Here is a 27,213-nt window from a genome sequence, read left to right as displayed (position 1 = left end):
GAAAGTCCATCCTTTGTAAAATTCTTGCCTCCTTTTTGTTGACAGAAAGCCATATCCTAGAGGATGTCAACAAGTGCATCATTGCTTTAAGAGACCAGGATATCGACAATTTAGACCGTGCTGCTGGTGCAATCAAAGGACGAGCTGCAAGGGTTGCTCACATTGTTATGGGAGAAATGGACAGTTATGAGCCTGGGGCTTACACTGAAGGAGTGCTGAGGAATGTTAGCTACCTTACCAACACTGGTAAGTTCCAGTTTCTGAAGTCCATTGATATTGCTCTCTCATTGTCCTTGTATGATATACATCAAGTATAAAAAATAGAGATGACTGCAGCCTATGCTACATGTTCTGTTACAGAGGACAGCTCTGCCTAGTATGCAGCTGCATACCATGGTTATGAAATGAATATATTAATAGAAATAAAACTTTATCTCTTCTATTGGCTTTTGTGGACCATCAATAAGATCATAGATTTGGAGAGATAAGGGACCTTAGAAGACATTTAGTTCAATCCTGTTACTTTAAAAATGGGAAAATTGAGGCAGAAAGAGTGATTTGGGGTAATTCTCCATAACTAGGCCTTTGTATCATTATATAAAGTATAAGTTCCCTCTTTTTATTGTAAGTTGAGAAAGGGTTTAATTTTTTAAAGGGTTGGACTTGATTATTTAAGAGTTTGGTCACCAAGAATTTAATTAATTCCAAAGAGATTTTATTTATAATTTATTTACAAAATGTAGAAAGAGTGAAGCAAGAAATCAGAGAGAGGATAAGGTAAGAAATCTAGCCACACAAATAAGTAATTTATCTCAGGCCCCTGGCTCAAAACCCAGGCAGGGGAGTTTAGTCCTCAACCTGATAGACCTCAGCCCTTGTAGCCAAGGACCTGGGGAAGTCTCTACAGAAAAATCTAGCAGTTTAGAGTCAGCCTTTCAGTCACCACATGTCAGTCCAGTCAGCAGGTTCTTCTGCCCCTCTTCACCAGCCTCAACTTGAAAGCATGAAGAATTGTATTCTCACAGAAAGTTCCTCTCTAAGACTCCCATCTCCACTTCCAAAAATGAGGAACTCTGAATTACAGGAAGTGACAGCCCATTTTAAAGACATTTTCCCTTGCATCACTTCCTATGCCTTCCCTTAATTCCATGTCTACCAATCATAGTTGATGCTCAGCTCTAGGACTGTCCAGGAGGCAGTCAGTTTCAGTTGATTTTGATTCGTTACCCACTGTTTCACATGTGAAACACAGACCTCCCACTAAATTATTAAGTGGAATGTTTACACCTTTGGTGATTAGATCTAACATGGGCAGATCTTCTCACCCAACTTTAAGTATCATGTTTGCACTTTTTTTGTGATTGAATCTAAAAATAGGCAGGTCTCTACTTAACTTTTAAGAAGGATGGGGATTAAAATTTAAAAATAGAAATGAATTACAATTTAAATCTTTGCAATAAGGGAAGAGCTAAGTATCATCATTGTTACAATATCTTTCATAATTTCCTAATCTAGTTCCTATTTCTACTGTCTGGGATTATTAACAGCAATGTAAGTCAAGATGCAAAAATTGGGGAGATAGCTAGGTAGCTCAGTGAATTGAAAATCAGGCCCAGGGATGAGAGTTTCTGGGTTCAAATATGGCCTCAAACACCTCCTTGCTCTGTGACCCTGGGCAAGTCACTTAGTCCACATTGACTAACCTCTATGACTCTTCTGCTTTGGAATCAATAAATAGTATCAATTCCGAGATAAAAGGGAAGAGTTAAAAAGAAGAAGAAGAAGCATTTGTTGACTGATGATTCTTTCTTAGGGACTGATCATATAAGGAAAGGCAAAAATAATATCTCCCCTCCTTTGATTCTCAGTCTAAAGAAGAAGTCAACATGTAAGCTACTGTGTGAAAACAAGGCAAATTGGAGCTAATAGACAGAGGGAAGGAACTAGCTTTAAGGAGGATTGCAATCTCTACTTCTCCACTAATAAATCTCTTTTTGAAGCTAAGCTTCCCATTTTCTTTAACAGATCCCCATCTTAATGACTATGGCCCTTCACAATCCTGGTTATCTTCTTCTAGACCCTCTCTAGCTTCTCAATATCTTTATTAAAATAGGCCACAGAGAACTGAACATAGCAGTGTAGTTTTAGCTCAACCAAGGCAGAATATAGCAGGCTTATTTTTCCCCTCCTTATTCCTAGGTGCTATGCCCACCCCTCTTTTTTTTCACAGAATATATATATATATATACTGATACAATTTGTAATAATTATTTTCTGACATTTGGCAATTCATGTTCCCTCTCTCCTTTTTACCCCTCCCCAAGATGGCAGTTCATATAATAAACATTCTATAATATATATCTCCACATTTGTCATATTGTGAAAGAAGACACGTATCACTTAACCAGAGAAAATTTCATAGAAGAAATAGAGTGAAGCAGAATGGTATGCTTCAACCTGCAATTAGATTCCATCTGTTGTTTTTATGTTAGTGGATAGTCTTTTTCCTCATGAGTCTCTATGAGTTTTCCTAGATCTTTCCTTTGTTGATAACATATGCCCATCCCTCTTCATGGAACCTCCATGTGGAATAGCTTTTATGGCTAATGTTATGTATATAGACTGGCCATTCCTTTTCCAGAGAAGAATCCTTTGACTTGAAAAATCTCTATCCAGTTCAAGTTTAAACTCTTTCACACATGAAAGGGGAAAAATCCTTAAGAAGGAAATGAATGGGGAGCCTCAGAATTGAGTCCTGCCCCCACCATTCTCTAATTACATGTTCTTGAAAACTTTTTTTTACTTCCATAGGTCTGAGTTTTATGATTGGTATAATAAGAGGTGAAAGATTAGTTGATCTTCATAATATCTTTTCAGTTCTAATATAAACCTACTGAGTGACTTAAGATAAAGAATGCAATTATTGTCTTGCATATGGTCCAAATCTTCATACTTTTTAAAATAAAGATAATCAACAAGTTCCCATTTGAGAATCTGTAACTGTTTCTCTAAAGCTCAGGATTTGATATCATCCTTATTTTCTTTCTGTTTTTTTAAACCCTTACCTTCCATCTTGGAGTCAATATTGTATATTGGCTCCAAGGCAGAAGAGTGATAAGGGCTAGGCAATGGGGGTCAAGTGACTTACCCAAGGTCACACAGCTGGGAAGTGTCTGAGGCCACATTTGAACCTAGGACCTTGCTCAGGGTCACCCAGATAATAACTGTCTGGGGCCATATTTGAACTAAGGAAAATGAGTCTTCCTGACTTCAGTCCTGACACTCTCTCCATTGAGTCATCCCCCCCAAATGATAAACTAATTTTAAAAGAAATAGATTTGGGGCAAATACCAGACAGATGAAATTCCTTTCTAATCAACTACACTCATATAAAGAAAAGCAAATGGAAACAGAGAAAGATATTGCAATCTACCAGTATTTATGAATCACCTACTATAGGACAAGTACTATGTTGTGCTTTGAATATATGAAAACAAAGAAATAATCCCTACTAGTAGGGAATTTAATTTCTGTGCACATATCTATATAGAAGTAAACTCTTTCTCAGGAAGCATTATTTCATTTCTTATATACACATAGATATTTACATAAGTATATTTATATTGTATTGTCCATTAATATGAAAAATTAAAAAAAACTATGTCAATATATTGCTATTTAATGTCATCATATTATTTTTTAGTTTCTTATATACTTATATTATTTTTCTATTCATATGGATAGAATAAATCAGTTATAATACAAATACCTTAAATGTACATACATATTCTATGCTAAAAGAGGAGGATATGAATATAAACTATAATGCAGGTAGTCTTCGCTTTTAAAGTAATTACATTCTAAATATGGAAGATAAGAGAAAATGTTGAAAAAGTATAGAGGGTAGGGATAGGGGAAGATGAAGGTACCTGCTATAGAGAAAGGGTTTTGAAATCTGAAACCTCAACAACATTTCCAGAAGAGAAATGAAGAATGATTGGCCTGAGCCCTTCCACAAAATGGAGGCCTTAAGCATTATTAAATAAAAGGAGAAAAGTTTGGTCCAACTCAGAAATATTCCAGGATGAGAAATTCACAGAGAAGCTTTGATATTCTTGAGTAAAGAGAAACTGGGGGCTAAAAGAAAGTAAAGGATGAGATAGTAGCAGAGGGCATAGTTATGAAGTCTAGAAAGTCAGGAGTAATGCCAGAAGAAAAATATCAAGGAAAGAAATGAAGTGATCTTTGTGGGTGAGAATTCTTTTGGTGAATGGTGGTGAAAGGATCTTCCAGACCTACAAAGCTACTGGGAGACAGTGGGGAAAAAAGAAGTCTGAAAAATCTGTATTAGGGTTTATAAAAGAATGAAGTTGTAAGCGTAGATGACTTCCATCATTCTTTGAAATGCATGTTCTGGTAGGAACTGACTAATCAGAGGGAGGGGCCACAGTGTCAAAGGAATTGCCAGAGTGCCTAGGCTTCTGGGAAATGGTGGTGATAGAAGTCTGGAAAGTCAGAAGTGAATTCTTGAAGGGAATTAAAGAGGAATAGTATGTTTTGGAGGTGGTAGTGATTGTACAAAAAAATCAGTAAGGTCAAGACATGTATGACTTAGTGCCTGGTTATCATTGGAACCATATAATTAGCAAATGCTTTGTGTACTCAATTTATCACATATTTCACATAAATTATTTACATAATTTTCACTTATATGTGTACACGTCCATCTATCTGTCTATTGCAAATGTCTCCTCTCCTCTGTTAGTGAATCTTTGTTTTCTCTGTCTCTTTCTCTGTCTCGATTTCTGCATCTATCTATCCCATTAGTATTCTTAAAGATGCCTATGCTCTACTAAACATTTTGAATAAATCTAAAATAAAAAAACAACAACATTATGGACATAATGTGAGAGTACTGCCTTCCTTCCTTATAACTTATTATTATTCCTTGAGAGTGAAGGTTACACTTGCAAAATCTTTTTTAGTTTGTTTACCTTCTCTGGGAGGGGAGAAGGCAGGAAGAGAGGGAAAGAAGGGTCAGAAAAAGGGTGAGAACTTAAAACTTAGGAACTCAAACTGAAAACTCCAAAATTAAAAATTATATTTAAATCTATTGGAACTGAAAACATCAAAAATGTTAAAATTCTTTTTACATATAATAGAGATTGTTTTTACATGTAATAATGTAATTTAGTAATAGATGGAAGGAGAACATTAAGGTCACTTCAGACAATTTCATTAACAAACTCGAACCACTTGTCATCTATAGCAACTGTCCCCAAGTAAAATGATTATCTTAGGATCTCTTGTTCCTTCTACGCCTCACAAACCCAGGCTTTTGCTATCCAAATCCAGGGGATGTCATTCTTTTAGGACTTGCTTTCCTGAGCTAAGCCCAGATGGCTAAGTCCAAAGAATCCCACAAGCTCCCTCCACAGGTCAATAAAAGAAGGATCAATGAATACTGGAGGGAAATCCTCCACATCACTCAGTCCTGCTTAGGATTCCCTGGCTGTGGATCTGTTCAGTTTAATGGTAAAAATGTGGGTCAGTTAAGTGGTGACACGTGGCTGGAGCTCAGATTGCCAGAGCCCAAAATGTCTCTGCCACTGGTTCTTCTAGGTTGATGTTAATTGCTTCCAATGGGGTTAGGGATTGGGGAGAAGATGCCTCAGGTGTAGGGCCTGAGGGATGGCCACAATTTACCTGAACATTTGAATTCCTGCTTTGTGACAACCAGTTCCCACTGCTAGTGATTACATAGTGGAACAGTGGCTCAACTTCCCTATTATTGAGACAGGTCAGAAGCCCAGGCTTGGAGGATGGAGGGGTCTTTTCTCCATTCAGTAATTTCAGAAAACTTCCATTGATCTTTGTGTGTGTGAGTTATGCCCAGAAATCCTCAATCTATAAACCCAGAATAAATTCTGCTTACTCTGTATGAGCAGTGACTTATTAGAAACCATCTCTATATAATGCATGCCTTTCCAAACTTGTCAGTTCAATTTCTTGGAGAGATTCTTCTCTATTTTCAGTTTTAATAAAAACTTCTATTTTGGGGCTTTAGATTTCTAGGTTTTAAGAACATTAATTTCAACTTTCCCTATACAGGTTCCCTTGAAACATAATGAAGGTATACTGATTGAAGGGAATTCTAATAAAATAGTAGATGGAAACATTAATTAGTTTGAGATTAAGACAATCTGATTAATTTGCATAGCGAGTTTTCCCCTTATCTGCAAAACCCTGGAGCATTTTCCCACCCATTAAAAATGATTCCAAATTTTCATCTCCAAATTAAAAAAAAAAAGATGTTTTTGTTATCATCTACTACACACCATGGAAATATTGCCTAATAAACAAATAATGGAATCTAAGGAAAGGCTAAAATCATATATTCAGGGTTATCAAGACAAATTTCCCTTTAGCAACATGAAAATGTTACATATTATTTCTATGTACAGTGCCTACTATTGGGAAGTCTTATCCTGAATCTCAAAAATGTGTTAATGCAAACTACTCTGAAATGTTCTAATATGGAGACTGCATTATCTTGGCAAAATATACCTTGTGGTATTATGGATAATTAAAACCAAGCTGCACTTATATAAATCACAAAGAACCTTTTTGGAAAATAACATCGCTGATTTTAATCAGACTTTTGGGCTCATTAACTCATTTTCAAACTTTGGCAATCTGCCAAGAGTAATCACAACATTGGGCATATCACATTTGGGCAATATTTATTGTGCCTAATCTCAAGTACCTTGTCTCACAGGAGGCTCGCGGAATATCTGGGTCTCTCATGTGAGTCAAAATGGATAGATTTGTAATGTATTATTTATGCCTCGTTCTATCCCATTGCCCACTTGGGAACATCTCTCAGATTTCAGACATAGCAACCATTAGAAAAGTATCATCCTTGGCAGTTCATATAGTTATGAGTATATATGGCATTGTGTATATGGCAAGACTTCATTGGTCTTTAGTCATTTGTCTTTAGATAGGAGGATGAATCCTAGTTCTATTATAGATAAATGATTCCCTTAGACTTAGGTATATTGAACTTTGCTCTTCTTGAATCCAAGACTATCCTGCTTCTAATTATTATTACTGCTATAAATAACAATTCTATTCTGTGAAAATTTGAAATTGATCTAATTTCCTTCCAAATGTTAACTGCTATATTATGGAGTTTGAATTTTCCAGGATGGTAATCTATGGCACACACTAAAATGACTTAAAATAATCTGCAAGGTTTGTGCTGTAATTGTTTATAACAAAGAAAATATCAAACAAAGTTGAAAAAGTCCAGAACTGAGAGTATGGAGATCTAGGTTTGAATTCTAGCTGCCATTTTCCATTTGAGTAATCTTGGGCAAATCCCTTTACATCCATGTTCCTCAGGTTCTTCATCTGTAAGAAGAGTTGGTTTGGGGAATATCTTTGACATTTAAATATATGATCCTTTCATTCTATTACTGAGGTTTTATCAGTGCTTTGCTACATAAATGATTATATGACCATGAACAAGTCACTTTACTCAGGGATTCAGTTTCCTCTTATGTTAATTGAGGTAATTAGACAAGGTCAATAGTTTTTAACCTTTAGTGTATCATGGAACTTTTTGGCTATTTAGTGAAATCTATGGATTTTTCTTAAAGTAGTTTTAAGTACATAAAACAAAATACATTGAATTACAAAGAAACCAATTCCACCATAATATGATCTATATATGTGCATATCCATACACATGTGTGCATTTTATTTTAGTTTATTGACCTCTTATTTAGAAACACTGCAACTAGCTATTCTCTAAACACGGTTATCAAACACATGAACCACAATATTCCCCAGTGCTGACTAAACATATATAATGTTAACATGTAGTATTCTAAGTAAAAAAAAAGGTGTCCATCAGGGGTCATGGGGAAAGAGAGAGATGACACGAATGGGATAAGCTAACTCCAGGTATTAGAACTGTCATCTGGAAAATGGATCAGCCTTCTTCTCTTTAGCTATAGAAGATAGAACTTGAAGCATTGACATGAAACTTGAAGGTTCTGGAGGCAAATTTAGGTTTCATATAAGCTGTCACAAATGGAGCAACTTAAAAATTGTATAGAATTCCACAATAGGCAGTAGATTTGCCCTCATTGTAGACCCTTCAAAATACTGACTACTTGTCAGCTATATAGATCTGTGTATGTGTAGTAGCCATCCTCTTTGGTCTATTCATACTGTTATTTTCTAATTTCGTAAAAAAGGAAACAACATTTATTTCCAAAGTGATTATTTCTTTTCTCCCTAAATTCTATTAGCCTAGATTCTGGCAATGTGTCTGCCTGTCATTTCTATCATCTATACAATGGCATCATTTTGTCTCTAATGACCAGTATTCAGTTCATATTTAGCTGAATGTCTTCTGGCTTCATTTTTGTTGAGGTTTGAGAGTCAACCCCGTCTTTTCTTATCCCATTCAGCACAGCATTTATCCTCCAAGAAAATGTAAAAAAATGGCCTGGCTATATCCAAAAATATTTGAGACATGTCTATCAGTCTATAAAATTAGATGTTGCCCAGCAGGAGAATTTCTCTGCCATTATATCTGAAAAGTTAAAAGGAAAAAATAGATTGTTACATCAACAGTACAAGCGAAATGTTCAGCTTGGACTTTGGGTGGACTGGGCCTTCCTCCCCACCAGCTTTCTTTATATACAGTGCCCTTAGGAAAATCTGTAGGAATAAAAAAGCAAAATAAATTTTACTTCCATTTTAATATTTCTGAGTATAGATCATGGAAATTCTAGTTACTCCAATCTCCTTCCTTTCCCAGAAGTGGGAGCAAGATTGATGCTGGGTAAAAATATGAGGTGAGATTGCTCTCAGGACTGAGTCAGTGTGCATGGTAGAGCTTAAGTGGCAGTTGGTTAGAACTTTCAGGCTAGTTTGAGGTGCTTGGGGCTGCTCAAAAGCAGATGAGCCAGAAGCCAAGATTAAGTTACAAGGGAAAAGAGGGCTTTGCCAAGATGTTCCATGTGTGAAGAAGTTTCCAAGTGAAAGATCATAATTTCAAAATGATATTATTATGAGTACCTTCCAGCATTTTCTAGAGTGGGGATTTGAGAATTGACAGATTCTTTTTATAAATCTACCATATACAGAACAGAACACTGTGTTGAACTCCAGGAAAAAGGCTAAGTAGAAGTAAGCTTTCATGGAGCTTCCACTCTAGGAAACAGATGCATTCAATCCACAAATCACTATACTACAAAATAATGTATGAGATTAAAAAGATTGATGAATTTGGAGTTAGAGGATTTGTATGTAAATCTTGGCCCTGATATTTTCTCTGTATAATATTAAATAAGTTACTTACCCTATTGAGATCTCAGTTTCCTTAATTGTAAAATGAATTATCCATTTTATATTAAAATATAACTTCATGATTCAAAGTTATTAATAATAATATTATTAGATGGTTATATAATTCTTTTATCTTTCAAAAAGTGCTCATTTATATTATCTTATTTATTCCTCACAACCCTATAAAAATACTAATATCGTCCCTATTTTGTAGTGAGGAAGTTGAATCTAAAAGAGTTGAAACAACTTCCCAAGGTTCATATAGGATCTGAACATACAGATTTTTATGGCCAAATCATATGTTCAATATTCTATGCAATTCAAATGAATGTTACAATTCTTCCTCCTCTCCTTCCTCCAAGAGAAAATGGTCATCACCATTAAAATCAAGGAACTCTGCATGGAGTAGACAATCTGTAGATGAGACTTGAGGATATGAAGGAGGAATTTAACAATTATTGATAGGAACAGATATATATGGATGTATATTAGACTACTAAAAATAAAAATATCTAGCACTATTTATGTAATACATGAAGGTTTGCAAATCACTTTAAACAGATGACCCTATTAAGTTGATGATATTACTATGTTCATGAGAAGTTAGGTGGCATAGTGGAGAGAACATTGGTCCTGGAATCAGCAAGACTCCTCTTCATTTCAAATCTGGCCTCAGATACTTACTGACTGTGTGACTGAACAAGTCATTTAAGGCTGTTTGCCTTAGTTCCATTATGTGTAAAATGAGCTGGAGAAAGAAATGGAAAACAAATCTAATATCTTTATTATCATGGGGTCATGAAGAGTTGGACATAATTGAAAAATGACTAAACAACAACACATTATTATTCTCATCCTGCAAATTACTAAACTAAGGCTGAAGGTCATGTTCAGGGTCATACAACTAATTAATTCTGAGGTATGATTTGAACTAAGACCTTCCTGCCTCCAAGGCTAGCACAAAAACATGTGCCTTCCAGGCATAGGCAATAGACTATGCAAATTCAGAAATGTAGGGAGGTAAAGGAAAAGCATGAGACATTGTATGTATTTCAATGTAGTTCAATTTGCCTTAAATAGCCAATGTAGACTTGAGAATAACAAAGAAAAAAATAGCACCCTCTGATAACATCATACTGTGGAGGGCCTTGAATCTTTGTCTAAGGATTTTCTCTATTATCTTCTGAGAATACTCAACAATTCTGGGCAGAGCTGTGATGATGACAAAATCTATGTATAAGGTAGATTAATATGGAAACCACTTAAAAGAGAATTAATAAGGGGATAGGAAGGTAAGGAAATGGAAAGACATATTAGGAGTCTAGCTGAATAATAATGATAATTGGTAACAGAATTGTGATAAAAAGTTCTAAATGCACATGATCTGATTTAATATTATAGAGATTAGAGTGATAGCATTTGGCTTTCTGGGATGTAGAGCCAAGATGGCAGAGTAGAAGCACCAAAATATGGAACCATTCTGAGAACCTTCTCAAACCAACCTTAAAATAACAACTCAAAATGAATACAGGAGTCACAGAACCAACAAGGTTTCCTATAGAAACCAATATGATACATAGGCAGAAAGAGTCTATCTCATTGGGGTGAGAGGGGAGTTGGAAGTAAAACCATTCAGAAAGGAATGCAAGCAGTCCACATCCCATCAACTATACCAGGTTCTGACACTGGCCACAAGCCAAATTTGAGATACCAGAACCCTGCCTATGCCAACAACAAAGCATCTCACAACCCACACCTTCAAGTTCCAAGCTCTGGCAACAAATCTGTAGTGAGATCCAATGTCTATGGCACATGGACAGTTCAATCTAGTGATGAGACCCCAAGATCCATGGAAAGGAAATCCACAGGGGACCAGGCTGGTATAAGCCTAGAGAGAGGCTCTGAACTTCTCTCCAAGTCAGAAACAAAGACGCAAACCTCAGGGCAACCCAAGATCAAGGAAGTCTTTGCCTTCTGGAGCTAGCATAAGAGGATGTCCAGAACCCTGTTCAATCCTGAACTGAGGCCCCTGAACTCTGGGGAAATGTAGCTCACAGATCTCTGAGTCCTGAAAGGCATTGACAATCCCTAGAGGAGTTTGAATCAGAAGTAGGAGGTATTTTCCAGACCTTGAAGCCCACAGACCATAATACTACATTGGAATATCTGAAAATTGCAGAAAACCAGAACTAGAGGTGATGGTAAAAGGATGGAAAAACTGAAGTTTAAAAGAATGTTTCCTTCCTGCTGATAACAGAGCCTGCCTTTAAGATAAAAGTAAAAGTAAAAATAAATGTCTAAAGAAAATTAGGAAAACAGCACACATCCACAAATACATACACAAAACAAACAAACAAAAACCTAACCAGAGAACATTTTTATGGAGACAAAGAAGAGCAAGGCACAGACTCAGTAGCTAATAGTGGGACAAAGCAACCATATGCAAAAGTTTAGTTAAAAATGAAAAGTGGTTTTAGGAATATTATAGCCAAATTCAAGAGCTCGTATGTCAAGGAGTAAATACTATAAGCAGCCTGAAAGAAACAATTTAAATATTATGAAACCACAATCAGAATTACACAGAATTTACCAGCTACTACATTAAAGGATCAGAAATTTTGGAATATGGTATACCTGAAGGCAAAGGGATTAGGTTAAGAACCAATATTACCTAGCTATCAAAACTGGATATATTCTTTTGAAAGGAAAATGGTCATTTAATAAATAGATGACTTCCAAGCCTTCCTGATGAAAAGATTGAATCCAAACATAAAATCTGATGTCCAAATACAAAATTGAAAGGAAGTACAAAAAAATAAATGAGACAAAACATTTAAGAGATTCAATAAAGATAGATTTTCAGATTTCAAAGATATTTGTGACTCTTTTTTTTTTTATCATTACCAGAGCAGTTAGGAGAATACATGGATAGATGGTATGGGAACAAGCTGTTCAGGATGACATGATATAAAAAGGGGGGTTAAAATAGAATTTCACTGAGAGAAAAAGGCAGAGAAAAGTAAAATGGGATAAAATATATCATATAAAGAGGTAAAAACATCTATTGCAGTGGAGGGTAGAATGAGGGTGGTGACTGGCAAAGATTAAATCTTACTCTCATTGGAATTCACTCAGACAGGAAATAACAACCATACTCATTGGGGTATAGAATCCTATCTTATACTGTAGAGAAGCAAGAGGGAGAAGAAGTAGCAAGGGGATGGGGAGGGAAGTATTTTAAGGGAGGGGAAATTTGGTGCATGATTAAAAGAAAAACATTTGTGTGGGTGGACAAAGTGAAAGGAGAAAGTGTAGAATGAAAAGGGAAAAATAAGATGGAGGGGAATATGCAAATGGTAATCATAACTGTGAATATAATATGGGTGAGCTCAAGAGGAGTGGTGTGGATTAAAAACCAGAACCTTATGATATGTTTTTTACAAGAAACACATTTGATGCAGGTAGCCACATAAAGAGTAAAGGTAAGGAAATGGAGAAGAATCTATTGGGCTTCAACTTAGTTTTAAAAGAAAAAAGCATGAGTAGCAATCATGATTGCCAACAAATCTAAAGCAAAAAGATCTAGTTAAAAGTGATAAGGAAGGAAATTACATCTTGATAAAAGGTACTAGAGACAATGAAGCAATATAATTTCTTAACATATATGTATCAAATAGCATAACCTCCTGTTAACGGTAAATTTTAGGGTTGAGACTGAATATAATTTTAGTGGTTTCCAGGGATTTAATTCTAAATCCCAATGAAATACTCAAGTCAGAATAGAATTTTATGGTGGTTTATTTTCAATAGAAGGAAGAAATTAAGAATGAGGGAGAGGGAGGGAAGGGGAAAGCTGCTCTGGCTTGGTCTGAGCCAGAGGGAGTTCAGAGACATCTCAGCCAAGGGGACTTCCCAATAGATTAAATCTAGCTTGGCTTTCAGCCATGAGATGTCCTCTAAGATGAGGGGCCTCCATGGAGGCTGGTGCATTCAGAAAGGTAAAGGTAAACGGGAGTCAGCCTTATTACTCACCACGTGGTCACCTAAGAGAAGCAATCTGAGGTCCCACACTAGAGCTCCAAGTCCCGTTCCACAGCCAAAGACTGCAAAAAATTCCCTTTCACAGGAAGTGACATGAAATATAAAGGCAGTTCTTTACATCATTTCCTGTGTCTCATATGTACCAATGGTGACTTAAATTTGGCTTCGGACAGCCCAGAGGGGTGAGTCAGTTGTTCTGATTTGTCACTTGATAGCACACCAGAGTCATAGACTATCCTCTCCCAGTTAATCCTTAAGTGGGGGTGTTTACATTCCTTGTTGCTAAAATTCTAAAGAGTAAACAAGGTGGAGTAAATCTAAATTTCACTCTTCACATTTTAAAGGAGAAACTAAATGGGATTAAGAAGGAAATAGTGAAACTACACTAGTGGGGCACCTCAATCTTCTCTTCACAGAACTAGATAAATCTAACAAAAAAAAGTAGAGGAAGTGAATGGAATTTTAGAACAGTTAGATTTAATAGATCTCTGGAGAAAAGTGAATGAGGATAAAAAGAAATATTACTTCTTTATAGTAGCATATGGTATATACACAAAAACTGACCATGTATAGGACCATAAAAACTTCAAACCAATTACAGAAAAGCAGAAATAACATCCTTTTCAGATGATAATGCAATAAAATTATATTCAATAAGGGTTTATGGAAAGACAAATAAATATTAATTGGAAAATATATGATCAATTTATAAACAAAGAGTGAGTCAAAGAACAAATTATAGAAACACTCAATTATTTCATTAAAGAGAATGACAATGAGGAGACAATGTATAAAATTAAATGGGATACAGCCAAAACAGTACTTAGGGGAAAATTTATATCTATGAATGCTTATATGAATAAAATAGAGAAAAAGCAGATCACTGCATTTGGCATGCAACTAAAGAAACAAAACAAAACTAGAAAAAATAAATTAAAAATCACCAATTAAACACTAATTGGAAATCCTAAGAATAAAAAGAGAAATTTATGAAATTGAAAGAGAACTAATAAATAATTCTAGAAATTAGTTTTATTTTAAAAATAAAATAGTCATATAATTCTTTAGGATGTTAATTTGATTAAAAAAAGAAATAAGAAAATCAAACTTCCAGGATCAAAAATGAAAAGGGTAAATTCACCACCAATGAAAAGTAAATTAAAGCAATCATTAGGAGGTACTTTTTCCAAGTATGTGACAATAAATCTGAAAATCTATGTGAAATTGATTAATATTTATAAAAATATAAATTGTCCAGATTAATAAGAGAAGAAATAGAATATTTAAATAATCCCATCTCAGATGAAGACATCAATGAACTCAAGATAAAATCCCCAGAGCCAAATGGATTCACAAGTTAATTCTATCAAAAATTTAAAGAATAATTCCAATACTATGTAAACTATATAGCAAAGTAGGCAAGGAAAAAGACCTACAAAATTCTTTACATGACATAAATAGGCTGCTGATACCTTACCCGAGAAGATGTAAAACAGAGAAAAAATTTAGGGACCAATTTCCTGAATGAGTACTGATGCAGAAACATTAAATAAAATACTAGTAAAGAGACAACAGCAATATGTCAAAAGGATTATTCACTATGACCAGGTGGGGTTTATACCAGGAGTACAAGGCTGGTTTAATATTTAGGAAAACTACCAGCATAACTGACTGTATCAATAGCCAAACTAACAGAAATCAAATGATTATCTCTAGAAAAAGCCATCAACAAAATACAACAGCAATTCCTATTAAGATACTAGGAAATATAGGAATAAAAGGACTTTTCCTTAAAATAACAAGTATTATTTATCTAAAACCATCAGCAAATAACACCTACAATTGGAAAAAAAAAGTTATAAGCTTTCCCAATGAGATTGAGAGTGAAGCAAAAATGCCCATTATCACCACTATCATTTAATATTGTACTAGAAATGTTAGCTCTAGGAAAAGAGAAGATAAAGAAATTGAAGGAGCTAAAGTAGGCAGTGAAGAAACTAAACTATTACTCTTTGCATAGAATATAGTATACTTAGAAAATAAATTTATAAACTAGTTGAAATAATTAATAACTTTAGCAAAATTGTAAGATACCTTATAAGTACATACACATCACCAGAATTTCTACATATTACCCACAAAGTTCAAAAGAAAGAGATAGAAAGTAAAATTCCATTTAGAATAACCCTAAAGCTGTGATGGTGAACATATGGCACACCTGCCAGAGGGGGCACTCAGAACCCTCTTTGTGGGCATGTGTACTGCCATTTCAGCACAGAGTTCTCCAGAGTTCATCACTAGAAATCAAGAGGAATGTGGGGCTGGACTGATCCCCTCCTCTTCTCCAAGGGCACCTTAGAATATTTCTCACATCAGCAACACCCCTCCAAAAGGTTCTCCATCACTGCTCTACACAATATAAAATACTTGGGAATCCATTTATCAAGAAAAACAAAAGAATTATATGAACAAAGAAAGTACTTCACAAAAATATAGTTAAATCTAAACAACTGGAAAAACATTAATTGTTCATGAATAGACTAATCTAACATAATAAAAATGACAATTTGTCCCAAGTTAATTTATTTATTCAAATCCATGCCAATCAAACTATCAAAAAGTATTTTATGAAAGTAGAAAAAATAATAACAAATTTCAACAAGAATATTGAAAGAATAAAAAAATGTGAAGTATGTAGCCGAACACTATAAAATCTCAAAGTATACTTTAAAACAGTAATTATCAAAACATTTTGGTACTAAGAAATAGAAGGGTGGAACAATGGAATAGATTAGGAGTAAATGACCCTGGAGATCTTGTGTTTGATAACTACCTTTTGGGATAAGAATTCACTATTTGCCAAAAATTGCTGGGAAAACTGGAAGACAATATGGCAGAAATTAGGTATACATCAATATCTCATACCCTATTCCAAGACCAGGTCAAAATGGGTAGATGATTTAGACATAAAGGGTGATACTTTAAGTAAACTAGGAGAACATAGAATAGTTTACCTGTCAGAACTATGGGGAAGGGAAGAATTTATGACCAAACAAGAGACTGAGAAAACTATGAGATATAAAATTAATAATTTTGACTATATTAAATTTAAAAGGTTTTCTACAAACAAAACCAATGTAACCAAGATTAGAAAGGAAACAACAAACTGATGAGGGGGTGGGACTTAAAAATTTCTTTGATAAAGGTTTAATTTTTCAAATGTATAGAGAACCAAGTCAAATTGATAGGAATATAAGTCATTCTCCAATTAACAAATAGTCAAAGGATGTGAATAAGTAGTTTTCAGAGGCAGAAAATAAAGCTATCAATAATCATATTAAAATGTTCTAAATAACTCTTAACTAGAGAAATGTGAATTAAAACAATTCTTAGGTACTACCTCATACCTATCTGATTGGTCAATATGGCTGTAAAAGAAAATGATCAATGTTGGAGAGAATATGGCAAAATTGTGACAATAATGCATTGTTGGTGGAGTTGTGAACTCATCCAACCATCCCAGAGGACAATTGGCAGCTATGGCCAAGGGGATATAAAAATACATACACTTTGATCCAGTAATATCACTATTAGGTCTTTATTTCAAAGAAAAAAAATAAAAGGAAAGGATATACTTGTTCAAAATTATTTGTAGCTACTTTTTTTGTGGTGACAATAAATTGGAAATTGAAGGGATGTCCATCAGCTGGGGGAATGGCTGAATAAATTGTAGTATCTGATGATGATGGAATAAATACTATTATTCTGTAAGAAATGATAAACAGGATGACTTCAGAAAGAGCTGGTATCTCCTACATGAACTGACGCAGAGAGAATAAACAGAACTGAAATAACATTGTACATAGCAACAGCAATATTGTGGAATGATCAACTGTGATTTAACTATTTTAACTATTTTATTTATTTATTTATTTATTTATTTATTCATTTATTTTATATTATTTATATTTGTATTTATATTATATTTCTATTTCTATTATATTATATTATAGTTATTTATTTTAACTAACTAAGATTTAACTATTCTCAGCAAATCAAAGATCCAGGACAGTTTTGAGGGACTTATGACAAAGAATGCTTTCAACTTTAAGAAAAAGTACTGTTGGAGTCAGAATGTAGATGAAAGCCTACAGTTTTTCATTTTTTTTATTTGCTTTTTATTTGAGAGTTATGGTTTTATATTCTCTTACAAAATAGTAACAGTATGGAAATATGTTTTCCATGACAACAGATGTATGAACCAGATTGAATCACTTGCCATCTCTAGGCAAGAGGAGTAAAAGAGGGAGAAAGAGAGGCAATTTGGATCATATAACTTTCAAAAACTTATGTGGAAATTTGTTATTACAGGTAATTGGTTAAATAAAATATCTTTATAATAAAAGAGATAGGATTTACTAACTTGAATCTTGCCCCTGTCTTTAGTCTTCCAATAATAACAACAAGGTTTCAAACATGGAACAGTGCATGTGAATCACTCACTGAAAAAAGTGATATGAGAAGATATTGGTAAATAACAGAATTAATCAATTGCCATATCTCTAAAGACATATTATATTAGTTGCTGTACTTGCTACAGATACAAAGAGAATGAAAAATAGTTTTTTTCCAGTTATAGAGTTTGTATTCAAATAGGAGATAATATGATTATAAATATTTACATAAAAGACACAAATAGTTAAAGAGTAACTTTAGGATTAAATGAGATTGTATGTATAAAGTGTTTCATGCACCTTAATATGTTATATAAATGCTAACGATTTTCATAGTGCAGGAAGTAATAACAGTAAGATGGGTACCAGGAAAAGTCTTCTATAAAAGGTAACTTTTGATCTTAGTCATGAAAGAGGTTAGTAGAGATAGTTGGTAAAAGGAAGTTCGTAGTTTAGATTGAACCACCTATTGAGATGATAAGCTTGTGTTATATCATCTATATTGAATTTGATATTCTCTCAAGGTACCGAGGTGAAGGTACCTTAAACTCTTTAGTCCTGGGGAAAGTAGTCAAATTTGGATACATCAGTTAAAGTTAAAGTTTTAAAGTTAAATCCATGACACTGAATGGCACCCAAGTGGTATGGTGTGTAATGGAAAACATTTAGGGGACATTGATCCTGAATACAAAGTGAATGGCCAAGAGCCAGTAGAACGTTACTACAATGACATGAAGTTTGAAAGCTAGTAAGGTAGAAGGATTCTTAAACCCATGAGGGAAGTGCTTTCAGACTCTTGACTTCCACTCTTCAACAGATTCTCTCCTGGAGCTGGTTCTTAGCAAGTGGAGTGTAGCATGGAGGGGATTGTGTTGGGCTGAAATCTGGGACCTGATCTTATTTTAAATTAATAAGGCTGAGACCTCTTGATTTCTCTCTCTTAATAAATGATTATAACTGTCTTGTTCATCCTCCAGACCATCTTTTAATAAGCAAAAAGAGGGAGGACTATGGGATTTTTCTGTCTGAAAGAAAGGAATAAGGAATTACTGCTAAAAAGTCCTTATAACATCTAGTAAGTAGTGAGAGCCAAGAAAGAGCATTCTAAGAAAGTCATTCAGTGACTCCGTATAGGGCAGTTTCAACTGAATGGTGGGAAGATAAATCAGATTTCAGAATATTAAGAATAGGAGAGGCAATGAGAAAGCAGAGACATTTGGCCTTTAGAAAAAGTTTTCCAAGAAATTTTAGCCCTTTGACAAATATGCTTAAGTTTCTACTATGTTACCTAGAACATACTTTTTGGTAATGATTATCATAAAATTTTATCTGTAGGGGGCACAGTGCATGTGAGTGAAATAAGAATATTGAAGAGAAGAATCCTGCAGGGTGTTAAGAAGTTTAATTTTTTAAAATATAAGCTCCTTGAGGGCAAGAGCTATTTAATTTTTGACCTTATATGTTCTGACATAGTTACTTGGCATAGAAAGTTTGCTCATTTGTTAATTGGGTTATTACTCCTTCTTCTCCTCTCCTACTCCTACTCCTTTAACTCCTGCTTCTCCATCTCTTCCTAATCTTCTTCTACTACTACTACTACTACAACTACTACTACTACTACTACTACTACTACTACTACTACTACTACTACTACAATTACTATTAAATTTGTAATTAATTCCCATAATGTTTTAAGGTTGGTAAAATATTTGCCTCCCAATTACTCTGGGGAATAGCATTCCAAGGATTTATTTTCCATATTTTACAGATAAAGGGTGTGACTTATTCAAGGTCACACAGATAGTATGTATTGAAGTTCAATTGCAGGTCTTATTTCAAATGAAATGTTTCTATTGTCATATTATTTCTCTTTCCGAGAATATCTCTCCTCTCCTCTCCTCTGCTCTCCTCTCTTCTCCTTTCTTCTTCTCTCCTCCCTCTCCTCCTTTCCATTCCCTTCTCTTCCTTCTTCTCTTCTCTTCTCTTCTTTCCCTCTCATAAAATTTAATTGAGCAATGTCACTAAGAAGAGACAAACTATGGCCATGATCTCATTAGGAAAGGAGACATCTTGTGCTTTGCCTCTCAGGGAGAAAAAAGTAACCCATAAATTGAAAAATTTTTGACAAGACCTTTGGGATAGAATCCTAGAGTTATTTGGAGCAAGAAAGTAGAATTATCTGGGGAAATAAAGGGCTTCTCTTCTGTATTTTGGCACCTTAGGACAAAGCTCCATTTCTCCCATATTAGTTGTGCTTATAATTAAGAGTTAGTGTGACATAGTAGATAGGATGCTAGACTTGGAATGAGGAAAGTCTGAGTTCAAGTCCTACAGTTGACACAAGATGTAAGACTATAGACAAGTTACAATCTTTTGAGTCAGATTTTAACATGAAAAAGATGATAAAATATTAAATAATATAATGATAATACATATTAGATGGCAATAGAGGAGCAAACCTCAGAATGGTATTGTGAAGATCTGGGACAAGATAGAATAAGTGCCTTGTAATCTTTAAATTGCAAAGTAAATGCCAATCATTACATTACAACATAGGTTCTCTCCCTTTCTAATCTTTACTTAAGAATTTGGCTTTGCAACCTAAATACTTTGCATACAATCTCTCCTTAACTGCCTGAGTAATCATGTAGTACCTTTGAAATTCAAATACATTCCCCTGTTTGTCTGCCATTTAATTTTACTATCTGCCAAAATTCCTAGTAGTTAAAACTAAGTGAACAATTTATATTATGACATTTCACTGCTGATACAGTAAAAAGGTGGGGGAAGAGTTTAATATATATTATAAACATTGCCTTCAATATTTCTTCCAGATTTCAGATAGTTTTAAGCTCCAATTTCATTGTACTTTAGAATGATTTAAGAAGACCATCTCTATTTCTGTAACACTGTGCCTCTGAGATTTTTATGTGGCTTGAAAGAAAAGATCCTAGTGATAAATACCAGAGTAACTGCTTTGGGGTGGAAGTTCCAGGATTTTAAGTGACTGTCCTTTTGCCACCCACCAACTTAATCCATTATTGTCCCCTCTTGTATCTTTATCCTCAGAGCTGGGGATCTCTACATGGGTTTGTATAACACTTGCTTTTAGAAAAGTCTATTTCTCTCATTTCTACCAGTGGGTAAGAAACTTCTTTAGATAGGAAGAGTGTTTGCTTATTCATCCCTCTACCTTGTGCCAAAGTCCAAGGATCCATGTATTGTTCCATTTACCTCCCTTGGAAAGCCTCCTTTGAACTCTGTCCCACCCTACTGAAATATTGTCCAATTTTTTTACCTAATTGCTTCCTTTCTGTGCCTCATCACTTTCTGTCATGTCTTCCTTGTTTCAGTAAATCATCCAACTCTTATGACGTTGCCACAACAAATGAGTGTCATAAAATATGGAATGACATATGAATAGTGTCTTTTTTTAAATTTTTATTTGCAAATTTAATTTGATTTTTTTCTTGTTTTCACTTAATTTGCTACAAACATTGTCTTGTTAGGAAATCTTGAGAATAGACTCACACAAAGACTTTTGGAACTGAAATTTCATTAATAGAAGAAATTCCAGATGAGGAAACTTCCCTCACAAGGAATAACAGCAGATGTGATACAAATCAGAGTCTCAGACTTCCTTGAGACACTCACTATTCAAGTGACTTGTAGCAGAAACAGAATTTGAACCCACGTCTTACTCTCTGAAAATCCATTTCAAGTGGCTCTATCTATTCGATGATGTTGCCTCTTTGTTGGCATATAGCTATACTTAATATTCTCTGATGGTCTTCATTTTTTGTGTCTGCATTCATTGTTTGTTCTTTTTTCTCATTTCTAATTTTGGCAAATTGATTTTCCTCTATCCTTTTGTTGATTCAATTTGCTAATGGCTTATTAATTTCATTAGTCTTTAAAAACATTTCATTGTTTTATTAACTAATTTAATGCCTTTTTTATTTTATTGATTTCTTCTTTATTTTGTGATTCAAGCTTTTATTTGCTTTTCTGATGGTAATGATTTTGACTTTCTAATTTCTTAATTATGAACTCAATTTATTAATGTTCTATTTGTCTTATCTATTAAATTGTGTTAAGTGATATGAAATTGTTCCCAAGATTGACCCAGCTACATCCTATTATTTAGGTGTATTGTATTTATATTCCTGGTACTTTAAGAATCTGTTATTTTTGTAATTAATGTTTTATTATTGTCAAATAATTGGCAGTTGCCCTCATTTCTTGATACCTTTTATTTATGTGTGCCACAATAATCTCTATTTTAATATATTATGATTTGTTAAAGTAGTGTTTAACATTTCTATATTTCTGTAGTAAATTAATCTTATTACTAAAATATAATAATTTTAAATATTTTCTGTGCATATTTTAGAGTAAGATTTGATTTTAATCATGCATTGTAGATAGAATGCTGGACCTATATTGAGGAATATGTGAGTTCAAATCCTGTCTCTAATACTCACTGTGTGACCTTGGACAAGTCACATAGACATGCTTAACCTCATTTTCCTTATCTCTGAAATAGGAAATCAAAATAGCACATATTTTGTAGCATTATTAAAAGTGATAACATATGTAAAGAAGCTTGCTAGCCTTAAGATTCTAAGTAAATAATGATTCTGTTCTATATGTGTAAATACATAACTATTATATCTACATAAAAATAATGATCATACAAATGCTATTTTATCTATAGAACAGATTTTACAAACATGATTCAGTTGTCTCCTTACCCTGACACTTTTCCTCAGTACATAGGACTTCCTCAATCTGGAATGTTACTATGATATTCCAATCCCTTTTCTCAGTGAGGAATTCCATCCAGGGCATCCATTTCTTTTTATTCTTCCTTCCCTTCCTTGCTGTTCTTCCGACTTCTGGACTTTTCTGCCATGTGCCTGATGTTTGCTATGATTTCTTGATTTTATTATTGTCTTCCCCTTCTCCTCTTTACCTTCCATTTGTGTGTTATCTTCTCCCATTTGGAACATACATTCTTTGAGGGCAGAAACTGTTTTATTTTATATTTAATTGTATCTACAATTATTAGCACAATGCCTGACATGTGGAAATGCTTATTGCTTGTCACATATCAACTAAATCTAGTTTTTTGTTAGAACTCTATTCAGATAGAATGTCTTTCTTTTTAATATTTCAATTGGTTTATGATATTTGGATAATGTATCTCCCACTGTTGAAATCACCTACTATTATGTAATTTCTATCTAAATAGTTTTTGAAATTCAGGTAACTTTTCTTTCAAGCACAGCTGCTTTTCCATTTGTTTTATAATATTAAATTTTGACATTATCTCATCGCCAATGGCATATTTAAACATAATATGATCTCCTTGCTTATTTTCTAAATTATTTCTCATTTCAGTTCAGGTATTCAAATAATATCCTTACAAGTCTGTAGTTTCTGGAGTTAGATGAGGCATATTCTATTTCATAAAAATTATCTGTATAATTTATACCTGTCTTTCACTGATAGCTATATTTTCCAGATATCAGTCATTAAACATTTTAAAATATCTACCATGTAGATAGGCATTTTGCAAAGCATTGTATATGAAAAGAAATACAAATCATATTTCTTGCCTTTAAGGAGGTAATGGGGGAGATAATTAAACAAATATGTGAAAACAAGATATATATTAGGAAAAATAAGAAATAATCAACAGTGAGGAAATTTGAGTAAGGATGTTGTGAAATGCTTCCCTTAGAAAGTGAATTTTACTCAGAACTTGAAAGATGTCCCATGAATATCTTAAACTAAACATGCCAAAAACTGAATTTAATGCCTCCATCACAGCCCTGGAAAACAATAATAGCACAATTCCCCATTTCACAATTTCCCTATAACTAACTGTTGAAGGTACCACCATCCTTTCAATAACCCAGGCAACAAACCTAGGTATCATTCTCCACTCACTCATCTTTCTCATTCTCCACATGTAATCTATTGTTAAATCATGTTGATTCTACACTAGTTTTGCAACATCTTTTCAGTGTTTCCCCTTTTCTCTTGACAATGCTACCACCCTAGAACCTATTGTATCACTTCACACCTCAGCTATTATGATCGTCTCTATTTGATTTCCTGTCTTGTTTCCCCTCCCTATTCCTTTCCTGCCTCTACTCATTTCTCAAAGTGATCTTTTGCAACCTTTACTTTCAGCCTATTTTAAGTGCTAAGTATTAGTTCCAAAGAGAAGAGTGGTAAGGGTCAGGAAATTAGGGTTAAATGACTTTTCCAGGCTCACACAGCTAGGAAACATCTGAGAACCAGAGTTGAACCCAGGACCTTCCCTCTCCATGCTTGACTCTCTATCCACTGAGCCACCTAGCAGCCCCTCTAAATGTGATCTTAGTTAAATGTGGGTCTGATCATGATAATATCATTCTTGTTTTCACTCTCTTTTCCCTCCCTTTCATCTCTCTCTTTTCCCTGTTTTTTTTTTTATGGATCTCCCCATATCTCCAGGATGGATGTAAAGAGGATACACAAGGGTCTGATTCCATTTCAAATGAACATAGGAACTTTGAACTGCTTCATTTCTGGCCTAAACCATCCTACTTTTCCTTAATCCACATGGTGCCTCTCTCCATTCCTAGAGCTCACCATTAATAGGAAAACAGTGCAAACACCAATAGAAATAAGCTCTTACAGCTCAAAAATCTGGACATTGAAATTCTCTAACCTCAGTCTTTCTAGGTGCTTGGATTACAGAAGTACACAACCACATCTTCTCATCCCCCAATTCAATAAATTCCAATGGATGTGTATTGCTTCCAGGATCAAATGGAAAATCCTCTGTTTGACTTCTAAGTCCTTTGTATCTTGGAACTACCCTACTTTTCTAGTTTTCTTATACTTTACTCTTCAAATAATCTATGATGAAATGACACTGGACTCCTTGCTGCTTCCCAAGCAAGATACTTCATCTACTAGCTCCAGAAATTGTTACTGGCTGGGCTCCATCCTTGGATTTCTCTGTCCTTATCTCTGTCTCCTGGCTAACCAATTTTCCTCAAATGTCAACCAAAATGCTACCTTGTATAAGAAGATATTCTGAGTTATCTTTAATTCATTCAATGTTCTTCCTCTGAGATTCCCTTTAAGGTGTCTGGTATATATTTTATTTTTACATTTTTATGTGTTTTCATTCCAATTAATTGCTGAGATCCTTAAGGGAAGAGATGATTTTCTTGGCCTTATTTGTACCCCTAGCTCTTAGCTTAGTACCTAGAACATAATGATTACTTAATAAATTCTTGTCAATTGCTGTCAACTTTCCTGAAGTTATTTTCACAGAATTATATAAAATCTCAGCATTTGGATAGGTTTTCAAAGGATATCTAGTACAAAACACCCCTAAAAAGGAATTTTCTCCAAGGACAACCTGAAATAAGTCATCTATTCTTTGTCTGAACACCCAAACTGAATCAGAAGTAGTTCTTTATGGGGTTTCATTTCCTATTAGCCTAATTTAAGATATTTTTTTCATTTACAACAATCCTAATATTTATTACATGCAAATCTAATCCATTGCTCTAAAGAATTTCCTCTGAGATGAACTTCCAAATGAAATTATCTCTTTTCAATGACAGACTTTACATAGTTCAATATAGCAATCATGCCAACCCCTCCTGAGATGTGTCTTCTACATATTAGATAACCATAATTACTTCAGCCAGTTCTCATATAGTTTGAGCTTAGAACCTCTTACCATACTTTAATTACATGTGGACCATCTCATGTTAATTAGAGTAAATCAGGAGTATGATGTCCTAGTGAAGAAAGTACTACCTTCATTCAGAAAGACCTATCTTTGTATTCTGCCTCTGACACATATTAGCTATATGACAATGAATATAAACATTGACTTAAAAATAAGGTAAAGTAATTATAAAAAAACATCACAGGTCCTCACATATTAAATCAAATGCAGATACTATAAGTATTTTCCAAACCACACACACATGTGTATCATACTTTTCCACCAAAGCACCCAATATATATGAAAGAAACCTGGTGCAGAAACCTATGAAGAAGAAAAATTCATCTCCTCATGGTAAATTACAGCACTGGACTGCAATCTTTGTTGACTCTGATCTATCCAGGAATTTATATAATATGCAAAATCTTTTCCCTGCTATTTCCTTGTCTCTTAATCCTCACTAAGGGGCAGCCATGGGGCAGGAGTGTTGGTAGTGGCAAATACTATTCTCTTCTATATTCAGATCAGTATGACATGTTCAAATTTTTAAATTGAAAAATAATTCTTAAAGGAGAACTAAGAAATTCTTATTCTATTGAATTATATAATAGTTCTCTTTATTCCAGAAGATTGCAAAGCTGAAGATATTAAGTCTAATCATCCCTTTTCTCACTAGGATACTTTATAATCCAATCATATTGAGGCAAATAGAGCTCACACCAAAACATCTCAGAGTAACTCTGAATAAAGAAAAACAAGCCTAGCTAGATCTCTACTAACCATGTTTCTCCATTTATTCTCCAATTTCTTCTCAAAAGAGATATGTATGTATGTATGTATGTATGTATGTATGTATGTACATATATGACTCCAGGTCTGATACTTTGCCACTAGCTAACTAGCAAGTACTAGTGCCAACTAGCTAACCCCAGAATGTATGTGAGGGAAGCAAATATCAACAGAAACTTTTGAGAGATTCCATCTTTCTTAACCTCTGCTACAGGGCAACTGCTAGAACTTCAGACTTTATTTATCCAATCAAGATTAAACAGCCAAAACCTTCTTATCAGATTAGAGATTGTACCATTTTTCAAACTGATCTGACAAAACTGTTTTCAGCCTCTAGTTGAGGTCTTCATCTTCTTCCAGATTGTCAAATCCCTTTACTACAACAGTCTTAAAAAGAGTGTTCTCATACTCAGTGAGTCATATTTCACTTATGAGATATCAACTCAGCAAATATCCTCTATAAAGTCAATAGCCGCCATTTTATCATTGTTCTCTTCAAGTAATTCTGTACTTTTTCTTTTCTCTTTTTTAAATTTTACTATCTTAAAGTTTAAAACAGTTTCATGCAAATAAGAGGAAAGATTATAATGACCTGAATCTCTCACAACCTAGCAATATCATCTCTCTCCTCAAACTGTAATTCTTCATATTTTCCAGGATTTTTTATTGAAAAATATTCATCTTTAAACAAACTGTTCACTTGTTTATGAATCCAAATTGTTTTCTTTAAATCATCTTTTTCAATAGAATTGTTACTTTTTCTCTTCTAAATCCTCAAGAACTTAAAATCTGTTTCCTTTATCAGATCATCATTCTCCT

The 27,213-nt window shown here is 34.1% G+C and overlaps 1 protein-coding gene across 4 annotated transcripts in view; it reads left to right on the top strand.

The window, feature by feature from the left end:
- The window catches only part of CTNNA3 (catenin alpha 3), a 2,164,949-nt gene that overhangs the window by 1,567,880 nt on the left and 569,856 nt on the right, over positions 1–27,213 (top strand). For all 4 annotated transcript variants that reach the window (XM_056819226.1, XM_056819225.1, XM_056819237.1 and 1 more), the window contains one exon: positions 46–246. In XM_056819226.1, the coding sequence (XP_056675204.1) occupies positions 46–246 (201 nt within the window). The remainder of the gene's footprint in view (positions 1–45; positions 247–27,213) is intronic.

This window comes from Monodelphis domestica, chromosome 1 (genome assembly GCF_027887165.1).
Source record: "Monodelphis domestica isolate mMonDom1 chromosome 1, mMonDom1.pri, whole genome shotgun sequence".
Lineage (NCBI taxonomy): Eukaryota > Metazoa > Chordata > Mammalia > Didelphimorphia > Didelphidae > Monodelphis > Monodelphis domestica.
The sequence above is the reverse complement of the archived record's forward strand: the minus strand, read 5'-3'. Positions and strand labels throughout refer to the sequence as shown.